Raw genomic sequence first — 18,055 nt, 5'->3', positions numbered from 1 at the left:
TAAGTTAATCCCTGCTCCCAGCATTGAAATCTACAAAAATGCTCCTTTTTTAATTGAATGCTTTTTTTTGCATTATGTCACAGTCATTAAGAAGATAAAGAAAAGGGAAGAGAATTTACAGTGGTTAGGTTGTTAGAATTCTGCATAGGATAGGGGAAGAAAGCTTTATCTGTTAAAAAGTATTTACTAGAGAGGGGAGAGTACCTAACAGATTTGAAAGCTTTCACTTTTATTAAAATGTGTTTTTAAAAGGAACCCAGTGACAATGGACCACTCTTTACAGAACTGAGTTTCTACACGCGAACTGCTAAACCTGACCTAAGTAAGTAATCTACTGTTGTTTGAATCAACAAAACAATTTCTTTAAACCCTTTTGAATATCCTAATGTGAGACGTTGGGAGAGGTGTAATGATATATTTAATGATTCATGGGCAACAAAAACCATAGTTCTCGGAGGACTCTGAATGGTAACTTTAAGGGCATACTTAATTACAACTGGATGTTTCTTCATAATGGTGCAGTGTTGGGTAGTTATTGAAGATAATTGTTTATAAACAGGGCCTACTGAACTGGAACACTTTCTCTTGTCCTTTTTTTATGCTCGAAGGTCACGGCCCATTGAGGCTGCAGCCACTAATTTCCAAGGGGAAAGTGGAATTTTCATAGCACAAGGTGGCTGTTCAAAGGGGGGAGAAAGCATAAGCAATTTTAATTAAATAATATACTTGAATTTGCTAGGAGATGAGATGTTTGCTATATTAAAATTGCCCAGAAGGCATAAAGAAACTCGTGGAATGCATAAATGATAGAAAAGGCACAATGCATTTCCTAAGTTGAGCCCTTTTAAATCCCACTAATTTCAGTGAGAGAGACCTAAACACATGCCTAACTCAGTTGTTAGAGCATGAGATTCTTAATCTCAGGGTCATGGGTTCAAGGCCCACATTGTGTAAAAGACTCCTGAATTGCAGCAGGTTGGACTAGATGACCCTTGTGGTACCTTCCAACTCTATGATCCTGTTGAGCCTTAAAATGCTTAGCGTTGATTAGATCACATGCTTAGTAACTAAGGGAACAATCCTATGCACAAAAAGGTTGGCATAAGGCAAGCTGGTGCAAGTTAAAGTTATACCAGATCCAAGCTCCATTCAGCGGCAGGGCTGCTGCTTTGCCTAAGCCTGGCAGATGGAAAACAGGCCTCAAAAAAAGTGTTCTGTGCTGGGTCGCCAGGTCACATGACCAAACTGATTGGGCTTAGGAGCCCTCCTAAGTCCACCCCCCCCATTCTGGTACAGCTCCCAGAATGCCACTTTTTGGGGTGGACTGACCTTGGCTCTGCCAACTGAGCTGGGATGAGCAAGTTATACGTTGATTCCCGAACCATCCGCGGGCCGGATTGATAAGGCGATTGGGCCGCATCCGGCCCCCGGGCCTTAGTTTGAGGATCCCTGGTTTAGTACTTATCCATAGGCATTCATCATTTTGCTTTCTGTCTGATTTAACTGATCACATCCTTACACAAATATGGCAATAATTGCTTTGCAGAAAGCTGTAACAATACATATTTGGAAACTTTTTTCTTGTTTCAGTTAAGAAATGGATTTCTTCTCACAAACTGAAATACTTAGGTGTACCCAAGTACTGGGGTTCTGGCTTGCATCAAAAGAACGGCAAAAGGTACAAACCATTTCTTATTTTTGAGTTTATAGGATTTTTCATAGCCATTACTCCCCCTATGTGAGTTTCTTACATCTCAGTAACTGATGGCCTTTGGTGTTGTGTCAGCATTCAGACTTAAAAGTTCATCAATGTGAAAATATCGGAGGAATTGCCATGTGAGAAAAAATTCTATATAGAGAATTAAACCTGTACTAACAGTTAAATGAATGTTACTGGTGAACAGATCAATGTTACTGGAAATATGTACGGACAGATACATGCAAAAGGCATTGTTAGATGAATTTTAGAACTTTTTTCTGAATTGTATTCGGTTGTGTCTCTTTACTTGATGGGAAGCTCTTGAATGTAGTAGCAGCAGTGTTTCTTTTCTGGGGGGACACATACCCCTAAACATTTTGTGAATCTAAGTTTGGCCTCATTGAGGGGCAGTCTTTCAATATGAGTAGGAAAATGAGAGTACCCCTAAACATTTTTGTTAAGAAAAAAAAGCACTGAGTAGAAGCTTATGTCACTACTGGAAATAAAATTTTAACTGATTCTCCCTTCCCTTCTAGAACCTCCTGCACCTCCCAAAGTCTTCTCCAGAGGGTTGGGGAAGTAGCACAAGAGGCTGCAGGAGAAAGGGGGCATTTTTGAAAAACCCATATAGAAGATTCTATATTATCAAAGAGCCCTTCTGTTTTGGGAGGGACTGAATTTGTCTATCTTTTGTGGCTCTCTCTTTAAAAAAAAAACCAAAAAAAACCCCAACAACAACACACCACCACCACCAAGGGTTTCTGAATATACACCCTTACATATAGTTCAGTCATTAGAGCATGAGACTCATAATCTCAGGGTCATGTTGTTTGAGCCCCACATTGGGTGAGATTGCTGCGTTGCAGCGGGTTGGACTAGATTATCCTCGTGGTCCCTTCCAACTCTATGATTCTAGGAGCAACTTTACACAGTCAACCAATACAGCTTCTATTTCTATGTTAGTCACAAAAGCCCTCCTATGTGCACTTCACGCTTTTCGTAATTTTGCTTTCTGGTTTCTGACCAGAACTCCTTTCCTTGGAATAGTCGCTTGAATGTTCTGCAGCTTTCAGCAGCAGCTTGTTATGAATACCACCATGAAAGGCTGGGTGGATGGGTGCTGTGGGTTCCGTAGTGGTGTTTTCATTTTTAATAAAATGTTGAAATGTTATATCTTGCTGCTCAAAAGCAATGAGAACTAAAGCAATCTGTTAAAAGTGCATTTTCGATGGCTGTGAACCAGATAGAGTCCTCAGTGGGATCAGGGCATTCTGACCTCATTGCAGGGCATCAGCACCAGCCAGACCCAAAGCAAAATAAAAGTGAGTCAGTTATGTATTGCTTCCTGTACAGCCAGCTTTTTCTCAGAGCCTGGAATATTCACAAGCATTATAGGGCCTTTTTTGGAAAAGCAGCTCAACATCACCATGATTTGCTTTTATTAACTCCTTCAGTTTTTTTTTTTTAAATGAGCAATTTGAAAATATAGAAGGAATGGTGCGTAGAAATGGAAATTATGAAATAACCATTCATCAAATTTTTAAATAAAAAAGTAGAAGAGGAGAGAGAAGCAGCCTGACCCAGCCTTGTCATTTGACGCAGAGCAGGATCCTTCCCATTTAGTCAACTGCTTCCTGTTTCTCCAATTGAATCTTATTGAGGTTGGTGGGGCAGTGCCCCACTGGCTGTAATGGACCAACCTCCACTGCTTGAAAGAATTACATTTTCAGTTTGAGATCATAGTATTTATGGATGATCTGCTTCCACACGATCATGCCTGCCTCCTAAGATATTTTGGTGAGGCCCAGACCTCTGCCCCACCAACATCTCTTTCACCCGCTGTCATGGGACAGGAGACCAGACCCTGGAACACCCTCCCTCAGGAACCTAGTCTTGTCCCTGTTCATCCTTAGGAAACTCGCTTAGCTCTTCTTATTCTGACAGTCCTTCACTGTTCATTTGTTCTCCTGTTTAGACTGCTCAGTGGCTTATTGTGTATATCTTTTGTTGCCACATAATTTAAATAAATACATTTAATGTATCTACAGTAGATGTTAAATTTTTCTTGTTAAATGTGCATGTTTATTCATTTTGTACTTTGCTTTGGGGCTTTTTTTTTCTTTGCTGGAAAGCAACCTAAAATTTAAAATACTTATACTAAGTAAGTGTCTCGTATGGATTTTCTTAAAGGCTATGTTTTCTTTTTCTGAAACCAGCTACAGATTTATGGTAATGGACAGATTTGGGAAAGATCTCCAGAAGATTTTTGAAGAGAGAGGAAAGCACTTTACCCGCAAAACAGTATTACTGTTGGGCTTGAGAATAGTAAGTTAAAAATTAAGTATTATTAACGCTATCTGATGCTATCTAATGTAGTTTCTCTGCTTTAAAGTTAACCTGTAAAGAGTAGTTGCCCTCTGCTGTGTGTGGTTTATATATGCTGAAATTGTTCTGTTATGTCTTTATTAGCTTGATGTTTTAGAATACATTCATGAACATGAATATGTGCATGGAGACATCAAGGCCTCAAATCTTCTCCTGGGCTACAAGGCTCCACATCAGGTAACTTCCAGGTTTTTTCTTTCTTCATTGTTTAACCTATTGTTTTTTTTTTTTTAATGGAGCTGCTGTGAACCTCAGCAGAAATCTTGCCTTTATGAATGTGTACAGCATTAATATTTCTGCTTGACATTTATATCTAGTTAATGTTGTACATTTTTTATTCACTTTGCTGGCAGTTGATCAAATTGGCTATTCTGCCCTGAATAATATTCAGGAGAATGCTTGCGATACAAAATGAATTTCAAATAGCTATTTGGGGGTGGAAGTTTAAAATTATATAGTACACCGGTGAATTACATTTGCCTGTCTGCTTTGTCAATTTTTTATTTCCTTTGTTTGAAGAATCCATCAAGCATAAGTGTTCTGTTACTTGGAAAACCTGATTTTTAACATGTTGATTGTTCAAATCAATTGGTTTACAGAAATATCTGTAGCTGTCTAATTTTATTATTATTATTATTTTACATCTTTAGTGTTTGGCAAATGCACATACAAAGTCCATAATTTCCCCTTTTTTGAGTGCTTATCTTGGAGTGAATAAGCGAATGTTATACTTTGTTTTAAGTGGCCCAACTAGCCTTGCAAATGAATTTGTGAACACTTACTAGTCTACAAAAAAAAAAAAAGCTTTACTAGTCTGCTACCCACATATATATGGACTAAATTGGCCAGAGGTCTAAATGTCACTGGGCAATTGCATTTTTTTTTATATACCCAAGCAAAGATTGCCAGCAAGGAAAGATCAGCTCCTGCCCTCATCTAATAAAGATGCCCATTTAAAGTTCACTGCTGTTCTGGCATTGCCGAACTGATCTCCATCCTCTACCTATTCCCTCCCTTCCCTTCCTTTGGATGTCTTGTGTTTTTTAGTCTGCCAGCCTGAGGTCAAGGCCTGTGTCTCATTTTAATTTATGTACAGTGCCTCCCACCAGGACTGTATTGAATTTTTCATTGATGTGAGCTGCTTTGGGAGACAATATTTTTGTCCGGAAGGTAGGATGAAAAAATAATGATTAAAAATGGTTGAACAATTTGTTAAATCCTTTAATATCAAATGAAGTATTCAACCAGAGGGTAGAAAACGCTTGGTCCTATTTTGGGAAGGGAGGGCAGAATTTCTCCATTTAAGGTATAGGGAAGAAGATGGCGCTGATACTGACTGGAGTCACTGTGCCAATTAGTGAGTCTAAAACAGATGCAAACCATCCTCTGTCATTTGAGTGGAGTAGTGTCTGTAGAGCAGGAGTCTTCTGTAACTGAGTGAAAGCACTCACCACCGTATTGAGCATTTGTGATAGGTTTTAAAAATAAATTATGGATCAGACTTATCTTGGTGACTTGATGCAAATCAGAGCCTTCGGATCTCAACCAGCTCACCTTTGGCAATTTGGTCAGATCCATGCAGCCAACCAAATGTTTCTTTTTCAAGGATTATGAGACAATATAGTATTTACTTATATAGTTTAAAATATCCCCCCATACTGTTATTTTAAAGCTTGTATTGGATTGCTCTAGATCAGAGACCAGGAATCTGTGGCCTTCCTGTTGTTGTTGGACTTCAACTCCTATCAGCCCCAACCAGCACAGCCAGAGATGATGGGAGTTGAATCCCAGCCTTGCATTTAAGCGCTAGCCTGGTAGCCAAAAGTGACAAACAATTACATACAGGTGAGCAAACAGGAGAGGAGAGATGGAGTGCTCCTTCCCTGCCTTGTGTCCATAGAAACCAGGCAGGTTGCCAGAAGAGAAAAAACCCCTCCTCCATGCCCAATATAGAAATACTGTGGGCTGCTACAGTAGAGACAAGAGTTTTACCGTGTCAGTCCCCAGCAGGATAGCAAAGAATTGTTACAGGCTAGTAACTGTTGTGGTTTATTTGCAAGGTGGTTTTAATTCAATGGTTTTCCCATCCCTGCTCTAGATAGAAATACAGCATACAGGTAGACCTGCTTTAACTTGGTTCTTCCTTTATCTAAACAACTACAAAAAGCAAGTCTCTCACTATAGGATTGTGTTATATTGGAGTACGGGGAATGAATGTTTAGTCACACCCAGTCATGAATGCCCCCTCTGTAGGCAAGGTATTGGAGAGAGTAGTGGCAGAGCAGTTGGAGAAATTCATGGAAGATGTGGACTAGCTAGATCAATTTCATTCTGGGTTCAGGTTCAGATTTTTGGCTGAACCAATCTTGGTCACCCTGCTAGATGACCTGGATTGATAGAGGGACGGGGGGCATGCATCTTTTGCTCCTGCTTCTCAATCCACCTGCAACTTTTGATATGATTGAGCCAGTGTGGTGTAGTGGTTAAGAGCAGTAAACTCGTAATCTGGTGAACCAAGTTCGCGTCTCTGCTCTTCCACATGCAGCTGCTGGGTGACCTTGGGCTAGTCACACTTCTCTGAAGTCTCTCAGCCCCACTCACCTCACAGAGTGTTTGTTGTGGGGGAGGAAGGGAAAGGAGAATGTTAGCCACTTTGAGGCTCCTTCGGGTAGTGATAAAGCGGGATATCAAATCCAAACTCCTCCTCCTCCTCTTCTTCTTCTTCTTCTTCTTCTTCTTCTTCTTCTTCTTCTTCTGGGATAAGTATTGGGGCATTGATTTACAGTGGTTTTATTGCAACCTGCACATATCTCTGGTGCTTAAAAACTTGCACCGGCTGCCCATATGTTACCCAGCCAGGTTCCATGTTCTTGTATTAATTTACAAGGCCTTCAACAACATGGATCCAGAGTATCCAAAGGACCACCTGATCCCTTATATCCCAGCTTTGGCGACATCTCTGTTGGCGATCCCCTTTGGCTCAGGTGGCATGGCTCATAACTGCTAGAAGCCATGTGTTCAGAGCTGTGGGCCCAAACTTATGGAGCTCCCCTCCCGACTGAGATTAGACAGGCACCTCCTTGCTGAACTTTACATGCATGGCAGTGGAAGTTAGTGTTCCGTTTTATGATTTCTTTTTATTTTTTTATATTCTGCATGGTTTATGTTTATGTGCATTGCTTAGAAACGCTAATGATTAAGCAGTATATAAATGACTTTAATAAGGCAATAAGTAAAAATGAATAGCTTGTAGATGCTAGATCAAGTATAACCTAAGCATTTGAAGTCTGAATGATAAGAGAACTTTTGAAAGTATTTTAAAAGGGTCCTTATAAATTCCTGGGTGAAGCTTGTCTTGGTGCATTTGGAATCTTAATAGGTGTACTTGGTGGATTATGGCCTCGCCTATCGATACTGTCCGGAGGGTAACCACAAAGATTATAAAGAGAATCCCAAGAGGTGTCATGATGGAACTCTTGAATTTACTAGTATTGATGCTCACAAGGGGGTGGGTAAGTAGTTTTGCTTTGCTTATTGCATACTGTTTCTTGCGGTTGCTGTGAATGCAAGGTAATGAGCTTGAAAATGTGGCCATGTTGAAATATTGGTCTAAAGTAGCCCACTTAAAGGTAAAGGGACCCCTGACCATTAGGTCCAGTCGTGTCCGACTCTGGGGTTGCGGCGCTCATCTCGTGTTACTGGCCGAGGGAGCCGTTGTACAGCTTCCGGGTCATGTGGCCAGCATGACAAGCCGCTTCTGGCAAACCAGAGCAGCGCATGGAAACGCTGTTTACCTTCCCACCGGAGTGGTACCTATTTATCTACTTGCACTTTGACGTGCTTTCGAACTGCTAGGTGGGCAGGAGCAGGGACCGAGCAACGGGAGCTCACCCCGTCGCAGGGATTCGAACCGCCGACCTTCTGATCAGCAAGCCCTAGGTTCTGTGGTTTAACCCACAGCGCCGCTTACATATCAAGAATTAATTTAGAATCCCAAAGTGGGAACAAAGTGGCGAATAATTAGCAGAGTAACTTGAAATGATGTTACAAGCCAGGTTGTAGTAGCATTGGAGAATAATAATACAGTAGCACCTAGGCTTACGTTACCCTCGGGTTGCGAAAGCGGCAAACCCGGAAGTATTTTGCCATGCGTGCATGCGCAGAAACATTCTACTGTGCTGTGCGCATGTGCAGAAGCGGCCCCTCCGGTTGCAGAAACCTCGGGATCCGGCCAGAGCTACGGAATGGATCCCGTCCCCAACCGGAGGTACCACTGTACCAACATTGTCTGCAAATGGGACATCTGCATGCTGAAATCTTTGTACGGATTGTCTTACTTGGCCAGTCAAATATTAATATATTTCATCATATTGCCAAGTATATAAAACAAAACTACTTTTAGCTCTTTAAAAATAAGTTTGGATCTTAGATGGTAAAGAATGGATAGATGTACATTCAAAGATGAGAGAGGAAGCAGCCTTATGCTGATTCAGATTGTTGGTCCATCTAGCTTAGAGTTGGCTATAGTGACTTGACAGGGCATTCCTGGGGTTTCATGCAAGAGTCTTTTTCCAACCCTGTCTGGAAACGGCAGGAATTGAACCCAGGACTTTCTGCATGCGAAGCACATTCTGAACCACAGAGCTACACCCAGCTACTTTCACATAGCCAGAGTGCTCCTTTTTCCCCCTAAGCAGGATTTCTAAGTACAGAAGAGGTTAGCTGTTTTTAAATTCACAAGCTTTCAGCTTCAGGTTGGTACTGCTGCAGAAAACAATGGATAAAAGCAAAGCTCTTGCTTACTATTATTATTACAGTTTGTATGTCTTCCTATACCTGTAGACCTCAGGGCGGTTCACAACATAAAATCACAATATACAAAACACAAAATCCTTAATAAAAGTAAGAACGAAAACAAACCAATAATTCCCCCCCCCCTTTCCACAACACATTTAAAGGGGAATTGGATGTTAATCAGCCAAAGACCTGATTAAAGAGGCATGTTTTTGCCTAGCTCCTAAAGGTGTGTAAGGAAGGTGCCAGCCGAACCTCCCTGGGGAGAGCACAGCTGGGGAGCCCTTGCAGAAAATGCCTGTTCTCTTGCTGCCACCTTCCAGACTTCTTGTGGAGGAGGCACACAAGGATGATCTCAGAGTCTGGGAAGGTGCATATGGAGAAAAACTGCCCTTGAGGTACTGCATTCCATTATTCCATGCATGCATATATGTTCTTTGGATCCAGGCTTTTTAAAGCAATCTTGATTGGTTTTCAGATTATGAGTTGCCTTGGTTCATTACAGTGGTGAGAGCAATGGCACATTGTTGCATTTCTTCTAGTAAGACAGAAGTTTTAAAGGTATAATTCCAGGGGTTGGTGTCATTCTTGTGCTATCCACAGTCAGAGACCAATGGTGAAAAATAATAATTTAAAACTAAAAAGGGTCCCATCAGGAAGTGTGGCATGGGTCACTGTGCCTCAAAGTACATGTCTTCTAAGTTTACTAGGTTCAGGATCTTGAATATGTTGAACCCAATGAGGTTTTGGACTTGTGCTAATGCAATGAGTGGCTCCCCATTCTTGTCATGCTGCTGAGGATAGCCTCAAAAGCAATTTGTGAGACAGCATGGGGTTTTGTGTTCTGAAAGAAACCCCACTGGACAGGTGCAAATCCTTGGGTACCACTAAAGTAGCTGTTTGGATCCCAGCCATAGTAATCTCTGACACCACTTAGAAACCTCATCAATTACACACCTCTTCTCCTTGTACCATTTAATCTCCAACCAGGCAGAACAGCAGCTGGGGACTCTCCATACCTCACCTCTCTATTCACTGATGACACTGGAATAATGATCCACCCTTAGAAGACCCTGAACTATGATCCCCTGTAGGCCTGTGACCAATAGTACCATGCCAAATCTTTGCTGATGTTCCACGCACTCCAAAGAGACCCCGCCCATCAGTTTTGAAAGCCCCTGTGGCAGTACATTGATGGCTCCTTTTGGATTCTTAACAAAATATTTTTATAGTTCCCAAGTTTGATCTATAAATCATCTATATATCTTTAAATTGACTGTAAAACATAACTGTGAATTTAATGCTCTGTTTTGTTTGCAGCTCCATCAAGGCGCGGTGACTTGGAAATTCTGGGTTATTGTATGATTTGTTGGCTTTGTGGTAAACTCCCTTGGGAAGACAACCTGAAAGACCCCAATTATGTCAAAGACTCAAAAATTAGGTAAAACTCTTAGTTTTAATTTTCAAAAACAAATTTGTCTTATTCAAAATACTGTAGTAATCTTTTAGCTTGACTGATAGCGAGGCCCCCAAATTCAAAATATTGGTCAGATGTATAGTTAGGGCTTGACTACGCAAAAGGAATGAGATTACTCTATTTTCTAATACTCACCTAACTGAATGAAAAGCCCTTATTTAAATAATACGATAAGGTATTCACATTGATTATGAGTATTCCTCATTTTACATTAAAAAAAAAACAGATGACAGGGCTGGCCCAGGACATTTTGCCACTTGAGGCAACCCCCCCCCATCTACTCCCCACCCCCCTCCTGCTCCACAGCCCCTCAGTTCTGCCAGCACACTGAGGCTTCCCTGGGTGGTGGTCAAAGAAGTGCAGCAGCAGGCAGGCTGCAGGGGCGTGGCCAAGACAGTCGCGCATGGCTGCAGTGGCAAAGGAGCAGGAGGAGGTGCCAAGTATCTGGCAGCAGTGAGCAGCAGGCACACACCGGCACCACCACCCACAGGAGCCTACCACGCCAAGGCAACCGCCTGATGGGTGCGCCAGCCCTGACAGGTAAACATACTGAACATGCAGCAAATGGAAAGTGTAGCTGTTGAACAAGTAGCTCACCGTCCACTTTTCATCATTCTCATTGCACATACCATCCAAACTTAGGAATCCCATTAAATGCACCCACCTGTGCACTGCTGTTGTGTTGTTGTTGTTTGCAACAGTCTGATGGGGCCTTGGTAGCCAGAAACTGCAAACAAGGGTATAGTATAATCTGTTACTGCTGAAAATTTCTAGGCAATGAGTACATACGGTACTGCCTATTCATCCCACATCCCTCTTAGTTTGCAACAGATTCCTGACATGATTAGCATGACCATAGTTTTATTAACGTTGTGCTCAGATCTGTTTTTGGACAAGCTGCCCTGAAATAACCTAGTTGCTAAATCATTACCACGGTGTTCCTCATTAGCTAGCAGCAGCCATGCCCTGTGCAGCCCACAGCCAGATTTCATCTAGCTCTCTAGGTCCTGTCTCAACCATGTGTGGGGAGGGAAAGGGGCTTAGCTGTTGTTCAAAGTGTGCGGTTGCAACTTTAACCTCTGCAAATAGATCTGCTGGTGTGAGGTCTCTTCACAGCATTCTGCTGGAGAAATGTGGCCCTCAGCTCTGAAAATGTTTCCGGCCTCTTATGTCAGTGTAATTTCAATGTGCCTATTATTTCTGCTTGAAAGTTCTGACTTTTTCTACTTTCCCAACACAGGTTGGTCCAGTTAAAGGCTCCGGCTTTCCTATTTGATATACATGCATGATTCTCTGGGAATTTCATGAAATAGTAACACATCCATCAAAAATATAATGCAATAATCTTTTTATTCATCCACAGTTTTGATTGCCTGTATATTTTGAGCAAATGTTACTAAATGAGATTGTACTACCTGTATATTAGAAAATGAGATATTTTATTCAGTACTGAAGTATAATTTTGAAATTTAAGAGATTTGCCCCATTTTTGCTCTCATCATTGTATTGATACACATATATTTACACAAGGGAGAAAATTAACCAAAAATACTAGCTGCTGATCTCTTAAACATAACTTTTCTGCTTTCCCCCCTGTCAGGTATACAGATAATATTGCAGACTTGATGAGTGAGTGTTTCTCTAAAAAAGATAAACCAGGTAGGTAGATTCAAATTTCATATTAACCCATAACAAAACTTTTGTATTTTTTTTATTACAAGAATTATAAAAAAGAATGCAAAGGGGTTTTGTTGAAACAAAAAGTGTCCAGGATCTGCTTGTTTTTGGAGAGCTTTTGGTGCTCATTTTCCAAACCAAGTTAAAACGACCCCTTGAACAACTTGCTTCATATTTGTGCATTTTGCAGATATAGTTGAGGTTGTCATGAAATTGCAGGATGAAAGGATTGGCTTGCAAGGAAATGTTTTTTCTTTTTAATGCAGGGGGGCAAAATTCGCAGCTATAAGATCGTTTAGCATTCACACATAGACCACCAGTGGGATCTGAGTTGCCAGTGGGATGCCAGAGGGATCCAGATTCTTCAGTCATAGCATGCAGCACACATGAAACATGTCTGGCTTTCAGATCATGACAATTTTTGCTTGCTCGAGAGATGTGTGTATTTGTGCCTGCAGACAAAACAAGCACTTTATGTCTAAAATACTGGAAAACGTAACATAATTTCTGGGAAGTTTAAAAACTCCTGAATGAATTGAACTTAGAAACTGTAAGTCATTGGGCTCAAGTCTATTTTCATTGAAATAAACACTCCCGAGCAAGGCTAGTGTGTTTTGTAAACGCCTCCTTGCAAAGCAAAATTGCAGGGTTGTTTGTAGTGCTTTCTTACTGAAATGCTAGGATGGCTTTTTCGTGACGAAGGGCGTTATTCAACGTAAGCCCTACTCCGAGTAAACTCTTGAAATCAGATTCTGCACAACAGCCATGGCTGAGTGGTAGCATAGAATTGTGTGAATTTTCTAGGTGAATCACTTTAGAATGTGTTTGTAGTATAATTCAATCTCCTTAAACAGACACTTATTGTTTATTTCAGATGAAATAGCCAAATACATGGAAACGGTGATGTCTCTGACTTATGCTGAGAAGCCACCATACGAGCAGTTACGAGAAATACTTCTTCGGGGTCTCAAGGACATTGGTCAGAAGGATGATGGTATACTGGACTTGGATGTTTCAGAGAATGGAGACATTCCAGCAAAGCCTGCACTTAAGGTCTTTATTTTTTAATTCAGATCAGTATTTAATGCCTCTTCTTTTCAGCTGGAAAGCGAGTGAGTGCTGTTGGAAATGGGTGTCACGTAGCTGAAATCCAGACTGGAAGAGGAAAGGGAACAAATGCACACTTGAGACTTGACTATATTTCACGAGCAAAAGGCTTGTTCCATCTTATTGTCACTGGCCTGAGTCCAAAGAGCTACTTTAGCCTTGCCCAAGAGCTTGCACGTGCGCCACTGGGAGGCTTTTTTCCTTTTCTTTTATGGAGACCTCTGTGCCACATCACAAACCACTGTTGAAATGCCACTTCACACAGTGTAAAGGGCCGAAGTGGAAAAACACACATACACCCAAGTCTCCTTGGAACTCAATGTGAAAGCTAGGTAAAAGCTCTTTGGATCTTGGCTGGTGTGTACACAGAAGGTTTTCTATTTTGTGCGCATTTCAACATGGTAGATACAATTTTCATGAAGGAAGTCCTTGTGTGGCTCAGGTATGGAGAACCTGTGGCCCCGCAGATAATGCTGACTACAGCTCTCATGATCTCTGAATGTTGACTGTACTGTTTGGGGCTGAGGAGAGTGGGGGAGTCCAACAATATCCAGAGGGCTACAAATTCCCCATCCCTGCTATAGGCTATCAAAACTTTAATTGACATGATAGGTGAACAGCGAGAGAGACTGTTCTACAGATAAACCACCAGATGTGTTACTCCTGTAATGGCATGTAAACCAAGCATTCAGTCTACTTCTATATAATATCCAATATTTTACTTATCAGAATTTTATCCATAAACTTGGTATTGGACACCAGGCTATTTGATCAGAATATAATTACTGAGTACTAGCATAATACTGTTCATGAACAGTAATTAAAAAGATTAGAAGTGGGATTTTGGGTTTGTCGTTGTGATACATTTCTGCGATGGATATTTACTTGGTTGTATCCCATGGGTAAAACATTGATGCACCAAATGTGTGTATTTCAATATTTTTCGTATGAACTCAGTATAAATGCTGATTTTAATGCCTGTAGTTCTGAACAGAACTCTATCTGCAAGTGTGTGTCTGTGTGTGTGTGTGTGTGTGTGAGAGAGAGAGAGAGAGAGAGAGAGGCAGAAGCAGAGAAAGAAAGAGAGGTCAGCTCCTTCTTTTCATTTTTAGAGGCCCTCTCTTTGCAAAAGCATATTTGACTGCTTTGTTATTCATAAACAGGAAAAACCTTCAGCGAATATATGTATTGACTGAGATGTCATGAAATGACATTATTTATGATTCAAGTGTAAGATTTATTTGAAGGCTGCTGTGTATATACAGGAATCAGCATCCACAGCTCAAGATGATGATGTACTGATAGTTGAAACTGAGGAAGGTTTTTCAGCTAATGCTGATGACCCAAGAAAGCAAGAGCCACAAAAGGAAGTTGGATAAGAAGGAAAGCACTGGCACCAAATGGCTGCGCTCAGAGCAACCGGCTGAAGAGAAGGATGAAGTGATAGTACTAGACTGAGCACTGGAATGCTTCAACCAGTGGGACATGCCAATAGGATGATGGTTCGGGTGCGCCATTTCTCAGGGTGTGGCTGCTGTCATGTGCTGACAGCTTCTAGGAGTCACAAGTGGGAGCTGAGTGCAGGGTAGGGACCAAAAGTCAACAACCTACACCAGAAGGAGCATGACGTGTCTGCTACCAGAAGTACTAGTAAAGGTAAAGGGACCCCTGTCTGTTAGGTCCAGTCATGGACGACTCTGGGGTTGCAGCGCTCATCACACTTTACTGGCCGGGGGAGCCGGCGTACAGCTTCCGGTTCATGTGGCCAGCATGACTAAGCCCCTTCTGGCGAACCAGAGCAGCGCACAGAAAGGCCGCTTACCTTCCCGCTGGAGTGGTGCCTATTTATCTACTTGCACTTCATGCTTTCAAACTGCTAGGCTGGCAGAAGCAGGGACTGAGCAACGGGAGCATCACGGGGATTCGAACCACCGACCTTCTGATCAGCAAGCCCTAGGCTCTGGTTTAACTCACGCCGCCACCCGCGTCCCCCACCAGAAGTACTCCTCCTCCTCTAACACCCCATACGCCCTGCCAGCTTCTGTCATTCTAGCAGTTCGAAAGCATACCAGCACGAGTAGATAAACATGTACCGCTGCGGTGGGAAGGTAAATGGTGTTTCCATGCGCTCTGGTTTCCGTCATGGTGTCCCGTTGCACCAGAAGCAGTTTAGTCATGCTGGCCACATGACACGAAAAACTGTCTGAGGACAAATGCTGGCTCCCTCTGCCTGAAGCAAGATGAACACCACACCCCATAGCCAGGTTTGACTGGACTAAACCATCCAGGGGTTTACTGCAAAACAATATTGATTTGTTGGCTAGTACAGCCTGAAATATATTTGGAATAGTCATAGCAGTAATTGTGGAAGTAACAGTATTGTATGGTGAAGTCTTGTCACCAGGAAGCACTGTCTACAATGCTCATTAGTATACTTGAAATTAATAGATCGTGCTTGACATGTTGACTGGTTTTGCCTATATGTTTAAAAGCTAGAGTTTCTTAATCTTTCAGTCGAACCATATTTTAACGAAGAGGAGTGAAATTTGAAGTGGACTAAAAATGGATTGTTTAGAGAGGAAGCTGTTATCTTTCCATTCTGTTCACATAACGTATGTTCCGGAACAAGAAATCATTATTCCAGAGACTTCAAGGGAATATTGCTAAGGACAGGCAATCAATTGGCTTCTGTTGCCTGAGCCAAACAATAGCAGAAGCTATAAACTAGCACATCTCTATGAAATGCATTAAAATGTTGAAAGCAAATACTGCTTTTGGATTTGCATGGGCCTGACTTACTGCACTGGATGTTTTGCTGCACTAGTGCAGCAGTTGTGCATAGCCCATCTTGTAGCAGTGCTGTAAGATCCTTTTCACCTGATGTTATCAATTTCCTGCAACGGAAGGTCGGGATATAAATCTACCTAAATAAATATCTGGGACTCATCACTTTTTGAGTCTCTTTCAGTGTAAATTGATGTGATTGCTCTTGCGTTGAAACGGGCAGTTGGAGAATAAAGCCTCAATCAAACAGGAATTAATCTTGGCTGGTGGCTCTCTTCTCATCCCCCTCAACCCCCACTCTGGCAATTGATTTTCGTCTATGATTCAGGTTGTTAGCCTATTGATGTTTAGTTAATTGAAGCTATAAGTTGCACTGAAATAATTGGTCTTGCTTCCAAGTAAATATCTTTGGGATCATGTTGTTGATCTTTCCCTCTAAGTTGACTTTAAATACAGGTCATATGGTATTTGTAAGTTTGCTTTTCCTTTCCCTAAACCGGGAAATTATATTCTGAAAGATAATCTTCAAATGCCTTGCCTGAATCGAGAGCTGTATATAGATTTAAAAAGCGTTCTCAGTGCTGAGGATCTTTGAAAGGGAAGTGCTCTGATTTACAATTCAGGTAAAAAAGCCACACTTTAGTTAATTGAACCAATTAATATATTAATGCCACTCAGCTCTACTCTCTCTAGAATTGTTCAATTGGTTTATCTTGGCATTTAGCTTGGTGGGAATCGTGAATCCAATCAGCATTCACTTGTTTGGTATGATAACGTATCCGTAAGCGGGTGGGAGAATTGCACATAATGTAGTTGAATGGATACATAGTCTAGCTGTTAGTTTTGGACAAGGACCGTTCATAGTATAATGGTTAGTTTTGAACTAGGATCTTGACGATCAGGGTTCAGATCCCCACTTGCCGAGGATCTTGAGCCAGCCTAACCCACCTATCAAGATTGTTGTGAAGATGAAAAATAGGGGAGGAGGAAAAACTCTCAGAGAAAATGCAGGATCTATATGTAATGAATGAATGACAATAAATATATAAACAAATCCAAAACTTCTTTTTTTCTTCCTAACTCTTTTTAGAATAGATGTGCCATGCTTCACAGCAGCACTGCATAAAAAATAGAGATAATCTCTTGGAGAGCTGATGAATATTTATTCATTTTTAGAGTTTTGTACCGTGCTGATCATCAAATTCCCAAGTTGGCTTACGGAAAGGTCATATGACATTAAAACTAAAACAGGAAGACACCACTGTGTAGCTGGCAAAGTACAGTTGTAACGTGATCACAGCTCTCAGTCCCAGTTAATAGTGCTGGAGGTGGAACACAGCCATCGTGACTATTCACCTTACATCTCCATAAATTTGTCCCAAACTCAGATAGCTTATCCAGAAGAATGCCATTTCAGAGGTCAAGAACCAACACGATGTAACAAGTTAGGCTAAGAATACTTTCCATTCACGCTTTGCTAGGCTGCCAACTTTATTACAAAACTAAGAGTCGTAGCTGTAAATAAAGAGTTGGTCATTAACATAGTTTCCTTTGCACCTTTTCTTTCCTTTCGCTCCTTTTTGAGAATTTATAGGATCAACATCTTAGCACACAGCCTTGCCATCCTAAGAACTAGAACCTCTTTTTCTGAGTGAAAACTCATATTCTAAAAGAGCCTGCTGATTGCATGAGCACACTATTATGCCTGCATGCTGTGTTAGCCATTTCATAATTGATTCATTAGTTTACTTATGATTGACGTGTGGGATTGACACGATCCTTGTAAAGGACAGTGTATGAAGGGTCTTTCAGCATTTAGCAGTTGTCTCAACTGGATTTCAAAGTGCAGCTTGATCTGGATTTTGTTCATAGCTCAGCACTGATTTTTACACTTCCCATTCTGGGGTTTATCCACACTCACCTTTTCTCTGCTCTTACCAGGCACAGTCTGCATTTTATAGCTTCATTTCTGAGCATCCCCACTTTTTTTTTTTTTTTTTGCTCCGGAGCCCTCCCCACAAAAACCTGATTTAGCATTTGTTCCAATTCAGCTTTAAATAGTGGGTTTTCAAATTCTAGAGTAGAAGCATTTTGTCCTGTTTGTGACTGGTAAAAAATAACTTTCAGTTAAT

At 41.3% G+C, this 18,055-nt stretch overlaps 1 protein-coding gene across 3 annotated transcripts in view; it reads left to right on the top strand.

Annotated features, from left to right (window-relative positions):
• Positions 1 to 18,055, top strand: part of VRK1 (VRK serine/threonine kinase 1) — a 39,265-nt gene that overhangs the window by 12,011 nt on the left and 9,199 nt on the right. For all 3 annotated transcript variants that reach the window (XM_033140202.1, XM_033140191.1, XM_033140213.1), the window contains exons 4-11: positions 253 to 322; positions 1,591 to 1,678; positions 3,916 to 4,024; positions 4,169 to 4,261; positions 7,464 to 7,596; positions 10,199 to 10,319; positions 11,956 to 12,014; positions 12,907 to 13,085. In XM_033140202.1, coding sequence (XP_032996093.1) covers positions 253 to 322; positions 1,591 to 1,678; positions 3,916 to 4,024; positions 4,169 to 4,261; positions 7,464 to 7,596; positions 10,199 to 10,319; positions 11,956 to 12,014; positions 12,907 to 13,085 — 852 coding nt within the window. The remainder of the gene's footprint in view (positions 1 to 252; positions 323 to 1,590; positions 1,679 to 3,915; positions 4,025 to 4,168; positions 4,262 to 7,463; positions 7,597 to 10,198; positions 10,320 to 11,955; positions 12,015 to 12,906; positions 13,086 to 18,055) is intronic.

Source organism: Lacerta agilis, chromosome 1 (assembly GCF_009819535.1).
Source record: "Lacerta agilis isolate rLacAgi1 chromosome 1, rLacAgi1.pri, whole genome shotgun sequence".
Lineage (NCBI taxonomy): Eukaryota > Metazoa > Chordata > Lepidosauria > Squamata > Lacertidae > Lacerta > Lacerta agilis.
Note: the sequence above shows the minus strand (reverse complement) of the source record. Positions and strands in the feature narration are given on the sequence as shown.